This window comes from Lathyrus oleraceus, chromosome 3 (genome assembly GCF_024323335.1).
Source record: "Lathyrus oleraceus cultivar Zhongwan6 chromosome 3, CAAS_Psat_ZW6_1.0, whole genome shotgun sequence".
In the NCBI taxonomy this organism is placed as follows: Eukaryota; Viridiplantae; Streptophyta; class Magnoliopsida; order Fabales; family Fabaceae; genus Lathyrus; species Lathyrus oleraceus.
In genome coordinates this window covers 356,153,585-356,166,351 of record NC_066581.1, presented here as the reverse complement: position 1 = coordinate 356,166,351, position 12,767 = coordinate 356,153,585, and the positions used below count along the sequence as shown (strand labels likewise).

The 12,767-nt window shown below is 34.7% G+C and overlaps 1 protein-coding gene and 1 long non-coding RNA gene across 2 annotated transcripts; both read left to right on the top strand.

The window, feature by feature from the left end:
* The first annotated feature begins 3,756 nt into the window (after window positions 1–3,756).
* On the top strand, window positions 3,757–4,285 carry LOC127127647 (uncharacterized). The gene is made up of 3 exons (XR_007805391.1): window positions 3,757–3,900; window positions 4,005–4,105; window positions 4,190–4,285. It is a non-coding gene; the product is annotated as an uncharacterized LOC127127647 (long non-coding RNA).
* Window positions 4,286–9,998: 5,713 nt separating this feature from the next.
* Window positions 9,999–12,552, top strand: LOC127127646 (laccase-17). The gene is made up of 6 exons (XM_051056904.1): window positions 9,999–10,155; window positions 10,247–10,398; window positions 10,477–10,721; window positions 10,809–10,937; window positions 11,019–11,990; window positions 12,201–12,552. The coding sequence occupies exons 1-6, from the start codon at window positions 10,042–10,044 to the stop codon at window positions 12,329–12,331; spliced, it is 1,743 nt and encodes a 580-aa protein (XP_050912861.1). The 5' UTR covers window positions 9,999–10,041; the 3' UTR covers window positions 12,332–12,552.
* The last annotated feature ends 215 nt before the right edge of the window (window positions 12,553–12,767 follow it).

Genomic DNA, 12,767 nt, shown 5'->3' with positions numbered 1-12,767 from the left:
TGAGCGAGATATACATCTCGAATCCTAGCCTCAGGAGTGCATGGTATACACCATGTTCCATTTCCATCTTATTTGCAAAGATGTTTAATAAAGATTAGGTATTTTAGAATTTGATTGAGAAAGGGTTTGACGAAACCGCATTAACGATTTTAGATGATGGCGAGAGTTAAGATTGGCGAGGCATACGTCTCGAATCTTAACCTCAGGAGTGCGCGGTATACACCACGTTCCATTTCCATCTTTATTGAAAAGGTCTTGAATATGAATTAATGCTTTTGAGTTTTTATTATGAAAAAGGCTTGACGTTGGATCAAGCATTTGATGAAGTTTTGAAGTGGGATGGAAATAGGAGGGAGAAATGAATTGGTTCGTTTATTGAGAAAGTACTCGACGTTGAATCGAGTCATATTTTTGTATTTTTGAAATTTGTTGGTTTTAATCTTGTGTTAGTATCTAATTAAACAACCAAACAATAAAAGAAATAAAAATCACAAAATTATTACACATTGGGGGAGTGGGGTACATTTGTCAAATGGGGGTTACACAATCATGAAATAAATAAAATCGGACCCAAATAAATAATGCATGAGTGTAAGTGCAAGAGAACCGGCTCATTGTAAGAAAGCTCAAGAGTAAGCTATGTGAGGTTGGCGGCGATGCTTAAAAAAGCAATCGACTTACAAGGGTTTGAAAAAGGGGCTCGATATTAAATCGAGAAAATATGATTTTTTTTGTTTTTTAAAAATGGTTTTGCATGTATGATGCAATTAAAAGAAAAAAACAAATCATATTATTAAACAATAAATAAAAAAAGAAATATAAATAATAAAGCATAAAAAAAAATTAAAAGAATGAAAAACTACACCTAGGAGTATCGAACCCACTACACTAAAGACCTAAACACCACTCCTCCCCACCAGGCCACTTAACAACTAATTGATATTTTAGTACTAATTTAAATATATAAACTAAGGTAAAGAATAAAAATAGAAAAAACTAATAATAAAAAAGCTAGTGGACTACCCTAATTAAACCTAACAAAATAAAAAAACTAATTAATTAGTATTTTACTCTAAGCCTAAATCTAATTTAAAAATTCTAACTATATCCTACAAGATCTAAACTAATATTATTTTAAAATCTAAACTAAAATTATTTTAAAAAATCTAAACTAAAATGATTTTAAAAAAATCTAAACTAACATTATTTTAAAAAATCTAAACTAAAATTATTTTTTAAAAAAGGTCTAAACTAAAATGATTTTAAAAAAATCTAAACTAACATTATTTAAAAAAAAAAGTCTAAACTAAAATGATTTTTAAATTTCTAATCTAAATAAATATCCTATCTAAAATAAATTAGGGAAAGAAAATTAAAAAAGAAAAGAAAAAAAACAGACTTCGTCTTCTAGCTCTCGAATCCTCTCCTCCCAATCTCACTCCCTCTGCATCGCTAACCTCACTCTCTCTGTATCGCTCTCCATCTTCTCAATCTCGTTGAAACTCTCTCAACCAAAAGCTCAACTAGCCTAACCCTTCTCCTCTCCGTCTCACTTCGTTCACTCTCTGCGTCTCAATGTCTCTCTCGCTCGCATGCATATTTTTCGTCTCACTCTCTCACGAAGTTTCTCGCGCTCACATCGCTTGCCATCGAACGGATTCAAACTCAATCAGTCATAGATGAAATAAAAAGAGGGAGCTCACCTTTGGCGATATCTCAACGGTTCAGGTAACGGTTCCTCTTCTCTCTTCGCCTCTGATTGATTAGGGTTTCTTTTCAATTTTCGCCGTTAGCTTTTTTTCAATTTTTTTGTTGTCCCTTCTACTGATCTCTGCTTTTCTATTTATTCTTGCACATTAGGGTTTCGAAAGATGCTCAAAGGTCCAATGGAGAATGGTTCAGGATTGCTTTTGCTGCTCAGAAACAAGTGGTCTTTTTAATGCTTATAATCCGGAAAGGTAATCTGAGTTCTTGCTTTTTCTGATCGCTTTTTGTCCCAATTCCAATTTGGGGAATTTCTGGAACTTACTGGCTTGGTAATTATTGTTACTGCAGGTTAATGGCTTGGAACGGGAAAATGGCATTAGCTCCTTCATTTGACAAATCCCTCTTAGCATCTGGAGTCTCGGGACTTATCTCATCATCATCAGCTGTTTCCTCTTGACACTTGCTCGTTTCACAGAAAGTATTATCTTGTAGAGTTAGATCAACAAAGTCTTTTGTTTGAATTTCCAAATGACAGGAATCCACCTCCACACAATTTTTCAGAATCTATATTTCTTCCCATTGTATCCCTAGAGCACGATTCATTGTTATTTTTAGCTTCCTCGAGCTCAGTACTGACAAGTGGCTTACTATTTCCTCAACACCTTCCTTCCTGCAGGGTAGAATTTTTGCTATCTCCTGGACATGCTGCCAGTCCTTGCAAACGTTGCATCATGTCTATAAGCATCAATGTTCCACAGGAATGCTTTACTTTATGAACTCTAGAAGGGAATGTCTGAAAGTGAGGGAAGGCGATAAGAGACAATCTACATCTATTTTCTCCAGTAGAGTGAAAATATTTTTCGAGCAAATCAGTTTCAGCAAGAGTGAGTTTGTCTTTCGATGCAGAAATTTGAAGATGTCTTGTCTCACATTATTTTGACGAGGAATGAATTTCTCAATAGACAGTTCAACATATTGAACTTCAGGTTTAAAAATGTGGGGAATCATCCTTGGACTGGGATGAAAGACAAAGCTATTTATGCCCCATTTCGCATGTGTTTACTTATAGTCTTGCCCTTTGCTTTTTTTTCAAGTAGCCTTATTTACTTCACTCATCTCTGTAATTTACACTGATTTTTGCTGCAGTTCCAACAACAAGTTTTACTAACTCAGTTTCTATCAATCTTCCAGAAAAAAACTTGGCTCGAGGCTCGGTGTATTCTACTTGATACCGTTTGACATTTGTGATGGTGAGTCGAATATGAATCCCTGAAAGATATCATCACAAAGCACAACGGATACCTTTTCAACAGTTTGTACCTTGGTAGCCGAGAAACTCCGTGGTCCACACCAGTCCCTCTTGAAGCACCAGCCCTTCTCCTTGCGGTTATCCCCCAAGGTTGGTGTTTCAAATTTTTTTGCATTTTGAGTCAAAGAAGCAGCTTCTTGTGGTTGACAGGTGCATTGGCCTTTTTACAGGTTTCTTCTGGTTATCTTTCAAAGAGCTGGACCGACCAATGGGTTCCCTCGTTGTTCCGCTATGAATCCGACAATACGACTTCACTGCTGGGATGTGCTTCAGACAAGACCATTTCATCATTGCCATGTGTTTCTGATATCACTACCTCAGTCATGTGTCGTGCTTCAGTAACAAATAATCTCATCAATATGCTGCGTTTCAGATACAGCTCTGTTCTGATTGTTCGTGCTGCTAGCGAAATTCTTCATTGGCTGGGAAATGTTGAGGGATTTATATGGTATTAACATGAGGTAGGTTACAGTGGAATGTTGTAGGCTGATTGGCTTCTTGGTGATTGTTTCATTATCCATTTTCTTTTTAAATTATCATGCATGCAGGATTTAGAAATTGAATGTGATTCTGTTAAGGATTGTTGCAGGTGAACAAACGGCGATTGCTTTGGATTATTACAAAGTTGTGTTAAATCATTATGCACTATGCCTTGTGAAGCAGCTCATGCTTTCATGATATCGGGATCCACCGAGACAACAGCTACCAAAGAAGAATTAAAGCTGCTGCCGTATATAAATCACTGCGCCACAAAATTGCATTTGACATATACATTTTCTATCTTCTCTGGAGCAATGTACTCGCCTTGTGCCAACTTAAAGATAATCCTCTTCCTATCAATGATTTTGAGACGACCGCCAGCTATCCATGTTCCAATATCTCCGGTATGCAGCCATCCCTCTTCGTCAGTGACTTCTCTCGTCTGAACTTCATCTTTGTAATATCCTTGAAAAAAAAAATGGGACCCCTGATGCAAATTTCACCACAGGGGTTCGGCTGATCATCAGATGTATAGTTCACTTCCGGAACATCTATAAGTTTTATCTCACAGCATGGACTTGGGGAGCCAAACGATTATCCGCGGTTACGGTGAGTTTTTCGATGCTGTCATGTTCTTTCCAATTTTCTGTTGTGGCCTTTGTAACCAAAATATGGATTGCTGTGATATTGCAGGGTCACAGTTGTGCTCGCTATAATGACAATGCCGACATTCACTTACGGTAATTCAAGTGATTCCATTTGGCTTGCTGCTGTTATGCTAACGTTTTTGTTTACGCTTGTTGCAATTTGCCGTTTGGATGCAGGGTGCAGCTGGTGTTGTCGTTTTGGTATTTGAGTTCACATCATTGCCGTTTGGCTTGCTGCTACCTGCGTTTTGCCACAACTTTTGCATTTTGGACTGGTTTTGGAAGCCCGTTTCCACTCTTTGTCCTATCTGTAATAGATAGGTGTAATGTATTACATGGATTAATTGGTTTTGAAATGCTCCAGTAATACTTCTAGCATTTTGGACAATTTGGGGCTTGGTGCATTAGTTGCCTTGCTTTCAAAATATCTTCATTTTTACTCATATATTTTGCAAAAAACCCTTGCTTCAATTTTCTTTCAAGCATCTCATACGCTGGTCTTATTCCATGACTTGAAAGAAGTTTGTGGATGTAATAAAGAGTAATGAGAACTCCAAAATACCATTCAACATCTATGTAGTTGTTATGTGAAGGATCTTGCATTTGTACAGCAGTAGCACCGCCATCTTTATAAATTTTGCTTACATTCTCAATAAAACAACATGCATCAAACTGATAGGAGATTCTATCATACAAGACAAAAGCGAGAGTTGTCTTTCCGATTCCAGCCATCCCCCAAATACCTACAACTCGGAAATCATCATCCTTTGAGCTTAATTTCAAAAGACTTTCTAATGCTTCTACTCGAGGTTGTATCCCAATAAGGTCATCAGTATATGCTGTTACTCTGAATTCTGAGATGAAGAACTACTTATGACATCACTATAATTAATTGTTGAATATTTTAATGTTGAGAAATGCAATTTGGAACATGATTTTGTAATTTATGAAATGTACTTATGGATATAAAATGGATTTTTTAGAAATAACCCAAGACTAATTTAAATATCAATTTAAATAATAATAAAAAATCAGTATAAAACCCAATTAAAATCAAATTAACCCAATAATTTGTTAAGATTACTTTTGACATCAATTCTAACATCTATTTGAAAATTAAAATCAATTAGAGTTTTGAAATTGAAATTTGGCTTTAAACTTGATTTGAAATATTACAAAAGTCAAGTGATTAAAATCCATTTTATACCGATGAATGTATGCAAAAATTGAAAAAATTCAGGATCAAAATCGGGGTATGACAATAACCATCCTTGAATCAATTCTTGGTTGTGCTCTTTGTTCATGAGGGTCTTAAACCCTAGATGTGATCAATAAATCAAGAAGATCATGCCCTACCTACAAAAGAGTTAGATGGATACAAAGACATATTTTTGGTATTTTGGTTAGTAAAATGATAATATACAAGTATGATATAATCACAAAGTGCTTGGTGATCTCTCCCAAAACAAGCCCAATGAAAAGGGGTAAGGAGGATGCCAAGGTATGATCCCAATGCTTATGCTTATGCTTATGATGGAATTGCATGAGGGATCTTATGGTCAAAATTGGGGTCTTACGGGTAGCAGTGATGTGTTGCTAGATACCGTTCACTGTTTATTATGTTAAATACGTGATTTAATATAATTGTCAATGCCGCGAAAAACCTACAGGGTCACACACAAAAGGACGGATTAATGAGAGATAGAGTAACTATGGAATACCGTAATGTACGGTGCACTTAAGTGATTTGTAGAACATCGTAAGGTATGGTGTACTTAAGTAGAATACGAAATATGGTAAGGCACCACGCACTTAAGTGATTTTGGCATATTATAAGATATGGGCCACATACACTTGAGTGGGATTTTTTTTAGCTTGCAGCCCACACAAGTGGTTCTATAAATAGAACCCTTGTGTAGAAGCATTTGTGCAGTTGCAATTTCGTTTCTCTCTCTCTCACTCAAAGCCTTCATTCATAGCAGCTAGCACTGAGATTGAAGGAATTCGTTCGTGTGGACTGAGTAGAGGCATTGTCATCGTTCAACATTCGTGATAGCTCCGTAGATCTGCATCAAAGGTTACAATCTCCATAAAAGATAACGATTCTATCACTGATCATGCCCATTCGTAAGGATCACTAAAGGAGAAATTTTAAATTTCGCTGCGTTATGGATCGCTCTTCTCCTTCAGTCACATGCCAAAGGCAAATACAATCTTTTTCCTCTATCTTTTAGAGACAACTGTTGTCGTAAACCCATTTCCACCATATCTAAAAGGGACTTATTATTATCTTTAGTCTTTCCTGAAATGTTTAAAAGTGTTCCTATCAAACTATCACGCATATTTTTCTCCACATGTATCACATCAAGACAATGTCTTACATCGAATCTAGACCAATATGAAAGATCAAAGAACACCAATCTCTTTTTCCAAATATTTATCTCAATGAGACCGTCTTTTTTCTTTATAAAGACAACATTAAGGTGTTCTTGTTGTTGATAAACGTCATTTCCAGGTAAAGGTTTAAGAGCACTTTCAAACTCATGCTCTCCGTTAAAAGCCTTTTGCAATCTACAATAAGGATAATTGTGTTTTAGAAATATTCAATGCCCAAGGTAAATAATCTTTTTTCCAAACTTAAGCTGGTTAAAACAGGTATCAGATTCACATATAGGACACACTTTATGTCCTTTGACACTATATCCAGGAAAATTACCATATACAGGAAATTTGTTGATTGTGCAAAATAACATTGCACACATCTTAAGCTTCACCATAATATGCATCATCAACGTCAACACCTTTATCGAACAAAAATTTTAAATCCTCAATTAATGCACTTAGATAAAAATCTATGTCGTTTCTAGGTTATCTTGGTCCATAAATCATCATACTTAACATCATATACTTGCGCTTCATGCATAATCAAGGAGATATGTTATAAATCCTGAGAATAATAGGCCATGGAGAATGGTTAGTGCTCACGTTACCAAAGGGGTTCATTCCATCCGTGGAAAGCCCAAGCCTAAGGTTTCTTGGCTCAAGGCCAAAATCCGAAAACAATGAATCAATTTTCTTTCATTGCAAATAGTCAACTCCACTGTGAATGTTTCCATCATAATTTCTTTCATTTGCATGTCATCTAATATTCTTTGTGTCATTCGCATTACAAAAAAGTCTCTTTAACCTCGAAATTATTGGCAAGTACCATAACACTTTAGTAGGATGACGCTTCTTACTAACACCGTCATTGTCATCGTCATTGTTGTTCTTCAACTTGTAGCGTGAGTCACCATATTCTATACATTGATCCAAATTTTCCTACTCTTTCTTGTATAATATTCTACCATTAGGACATGCATGTATTTTGACATACTCCAAACCCATTGGACACAATATCTTCTTGGTCTCGCAATAATGATCCGACAAATTGTTATCTTCTATTTGTTTCAAAAAATCAAGCAAATCTATGAAACTTTTATTCAATAGCCCACTTTTTCCCTTTAGATTAAAGAATTTTAAAACCACAGACAATCATGTAAAATTGGTGCACCCCTTATATAAATGCGTATCTTTGTCGATACATAAAGTATCATAAATACGAGCTTTCATATAAGGAGATTCTCCAATATCACGAATCATATATTCTAGTCGATCATCCATATCATCATCTTCTTCATCCCATTGTGACGTCACATTTTGATTATTATCCATTTCTCCATACCACGTCCATGTTGTATAATTTTGACATTTTCCATCACAACATAGGTGATGTAATATTTCTTTCTTTGACCGTTTTCTGATATTCCCACAAATAACATAAGGAAAATAAAAGATATCATTATTGTCAAGAACATTTTTTTGGCAAATTCAAGGAATTTAAGAACTCCTTTCTCATACACCACACCTAATCTACCGGATTTCATCCAACCATGATCCATAATAAATTCTGAAATTTATATCAAAAGAATAATGTGAATGACAACCTAATGTTACACACGTAATATCCTAATATGATTATATGCATATGACAATGTCTCAATAAAACATGAACATGGCAACACAAAAACATAAACATATTCAAAAGCATTACAATGTCTGAATAAAACATAAACATATCCAACACCAAAACCTAAAGCATATTCACAAAATTTGAATAAAACATGAACAATATACATGACAATGTCATTACACAGAACATCCTAGCGACAAACAAATACATTCAGAAGCGCCAGAGAGAGATAATGGTAAATAACCCTTACAAAGAACATAAACATTTTCAAAAGCATCACACAGAGAGAATGCTAACATACCGTAATTCGAAGAGGATGACGATTTCCTTTCCATAAATGATATTTTTTTCCAGAAATGAATGAAGATGGTGAAGGTTTCACTATCGACGTTATCTCGTTCACTTGGGAACCCTTATGTGTTACAAACGAAATGAAGTACCTGTCATATTCTAATTTTGTGGGAGAGAATTTCACAACGGTTGCAAGCTTCAACCGTAGTGAAATATAGAACATATAACCACATTTGAACGAAACAACCGTAGTTGTTATACTTTCAATTTTTAAATAACAATAAATATGAATGGAGACACGCTTATTTTTATTGAAAAAAAGGAAAAATGTTTAAGATAGCATATAAGATAATTATGATGCCTTCAGTTACTAGTGATCAATATCCCATGTAAACTATTCCTGCAACGTTCAAGTCTGCTTTGTAAGCCTCTTTAGATATCTTGATCGAGAGACGGTTACCTATGAGGTAAAATTTGACAAAATTAGAAGTTGACATGCCACACACATTTTGAAGAGCTTGTGTAAATAACTTCTTTATATGCTTGGGGTTGGGATGAAGTTAAACGAGTCATTCAAGGAAGAAGAGTTGACCATGGAAGATCTCCAATCCAGTGACCGACATCGGAGAAGCCCATGCCGATTAAATTTTCTTTTAACCCCAAACATAGCATCTAAAAAAACAAATTTTTGTCCGAATCCAATATCTCCCTCCTCATAATATATTTTGACGATCCAAACGATAAAAGTGTAACACTATAAACCTTTGAATAATAAATCTCCAAAATAAAACAATGATGATGGGTATGTATTTTTTTATGAATTGTGTTATACCTTCGATTTTGATCTTAGTTGGATTATACTCTTTTCAAAATTTCTCGGGAATGATTGTAAAATAATTATGTAGCACTAAATAATGCATGTGAATGTTTAAATTATGAGAAATAATTGAATATAGATCTAACCAATCACCTAACTAACACCATATTTAAGCAAACTAACAAGTACACATGACCCCTTAACCATGTACATAATTTAAATCATCATATATTGTTTTTCTTTTAACATAATCATTATGTCTAGCTAGGTGAAGAATGTCGATTCATTTGCATTTGAATTCTCTATTTCATTCAAAAATATGGTACTAATATAAATTGAAGTGACATATTAATTAGATAGATCCCTCTTACTTTTGCCACAAGAAGAACAGTGGTTGAGAGAGTTACATTTGACCAATGATGTACTCTCAATCTTCCCTAGAGTTCCAATTAGATGAAACCTTTCATACACAACAAGTATAAGAAACATACAATGAAAGAGATTTGCAGCTATAATAACCACAATAATTAAAAAATTGTTAAGCAATTTTAACTTGCACAAGAAGGAGTTAAAATGAAATTGGATGTCTTTGACACCACTCTAAAGTAGTTCTAACTACTATTACAGTTCAATGACAACAATGTTGAGTTCATCTTATATTTCAATATTACATTATATTTTATTCACCTAATCATGCAACTATTTATAGACCAACATTTTTTCAACATAGCATCAACAAACATTCAAACTCAAAGTCTCAAAAAGTTTCAATATCAAAATGGGTGTTTCCATTTTTTCATCACTTAAAATCAAAGTGATATTTTTATCATTGATTAGTATTTGTTTATTTGAAGTTGCACTTGCTAGCACAACCAGACACTATCATTTTGATGTACTCCCTCAAAAACACTCTCTACCATTAATTTTCTATTAATTTCCTTTTATGTTTTGATTTTACTTTTGTCATATATTAATTATTGCAGATAAGGCATCAAAATGTGACAAGATTGTGTCACAAAAAAAGCATGGTGACCGTGAATGGCAAGTTTCCGGGGCCTCGCATTGTCGCAAGAGAAGGCGACCGTCTTGTTATAACAGTTGTTAACCATGTTCAAAACAACATCTCCATTCATTGGTAAACAACATTACACCATAGATGATTAAGTAATTTTACACAAATAATGAAAAATAAAGTTTGGTATTATTGAAATAGGCATGGAATTAGACAGCTTCAATCAGGATGGGCTGATGGGCCAGCATATGTGACACAATGTCCTATCCAAACAGGTCAAAGATATGTTTACAATTACACAATCAAAGGCCAAAGAGGAACACTCTTTTGGCATGCTCATATATCTTGGCTAAGATCAACACTCTATGGTCCTCTCATTATTCTTCCCAAGAAAAATGTTCAATATCCTTTTGCAAAACCTCACAAGGAAGTTCCAATCATATTTGGTAATGAAATGAAATTACTTAATGAACTGTATATAAATATCTTAATTTATATATGCTAATTAAAAATTAATTATGGTTTAACTTAAGGGGAATGGTTTAATGGAGATACTGAAGCAATCATTGCACAAGCCCTTCAAACTGGTGGAGGACCAAATGTTTCTGATGCATACACCATTAACGGACTTCCCGGACCACTTTATAATTGTTCGGCTAAAGGTAAGAAATACTTACGCGTTAACTGCTTATTCGTCGGTTTAACCAAACATGCTAGCTAATATCAGATGTAATTCTCTGCAGATACATTTAAGTTGAAGGTGAAACCTGGAAAGACTTACCTTCTACGGTTCATCAACGCTGCACTAAATGATGAACTATTCTTCAGCATTGCAAATCACACTCTCACTGTTGTTGAAGCAGATGCAGTATATGTAAAACCATTTGAAACCGACACGATCCTTATTGCACCTGGCCAAACCACAAATGTTCTTCTCAAAACAAAACCATATTTTCCAAATGCAACATTCTTAATGCTTGCAAGACCTTATGCAACCGGCTTAGGAACTTTTGATAATTCCACCGTAGCTGGAATCGTCGAATATGAAACAACAATTATCACTCAAAGTTCAAATTCTTCGCTAAAAAATCTCCCACTTTTCAAACCTGTTCTTCCACAACTTAATGACACTTCTTTTGCAACTAATTTCTCCAACAAACTTCATAGCTTAGCAAATTCTCAGTTTCCAGCTAATGTTCCACAGAAAGTCGATAAGCACTTCTTCTTCACGGTAGGCGTAGGTACTAATCCTTGTAACACAAACCAAACATGTCAAGGTCCCAATGGAACAATGTTTGCAGCATCAGTGAACAATGTTTCTTACACAATGCCAACCACTGCACTTCTTCAAGCTCATTACTTTGGACAATCTAATGGAGTTTACACTCCTGATTTCCCAACTACACCTTTGAATCCATTTAACTATACCGGAACGCCACCGAATAACACTATGGTTGGGAATGGAACAAAGGTTGTGGTTCTTCCTTTTAACACAAGTGTGGAGCTTGTGTTGCAAGATACTAGTATTCTTGGTGTGGAAAGTCACCCTCTACATTTGCACGGATTTAACTTCTTTGTTGTCGGACAAGGATTCGGTAACTATGATTCGAATAAAGATCCACAAAATTTTAATCTTGTTGATCCTGTTGAAAGGAATACAGTTGGTGTTCCATCTGGTGGTTGGGTTGCTATCAGATTCCTAGCAGATAATCCAGGTTAGATCATAATGTATTCATACAATTTAATACTTCGCATCAACAAAAAATCCGAGTTCGATCTTTTATTGAAATAATCATTGATCAGACTTTACTTACTTTTAAGCCGAACATAAGAAACTCGAGGGTTACTATAAAAAAATCTTTTGCATTATTTTCATAAATGGTGATATATAAAGAATCATTGAATAATTTGATTTGTGTGTATAGGGGCATGGTTTATGCATTGTCACTTGGAAGTCCATACAAGTTGGGGTCTTAAGATGGCATGGATTGTTTTGGATGGAAAGCTTCCAAATCAGAAGGTGCTTCCACCTCCAGCTGATCTTCCCAAGTGTTAACTTCAATTCTATTTGTTTATATTTGTTTCAACATTTTTTTTCCTTTTTGTAATCCATGATTGAGAGGTTGTTTTTCATTGGTTGCTTTCTTTTTAAATTGAGAGTTGAGGCTACTTAACTTTAGGTAGAGGGTGAACCTTTTTCTTTCTTTTTTGGATGGAAAATTTATTTAAACATGATGGATTCTTGACATTGAGATTGTAATTCATTGATTTGTGTGAGTATTCTTTGTTGAAATTTATTAGTACTGTAAAACTTTTATTTAACCAGCAAATGAGTAATTGATTAAGGCACAAGGTAAAATAAAATGGAGCAAACAAACAAGATCTAGCATTACATAAACAAATCCAAACTCATTCAGAAAATTTTGAATATTTGGACAATCACTGAATCACTCAATTGAGGAAACTTCTCATACTGAAAAGTAAATTTTGTA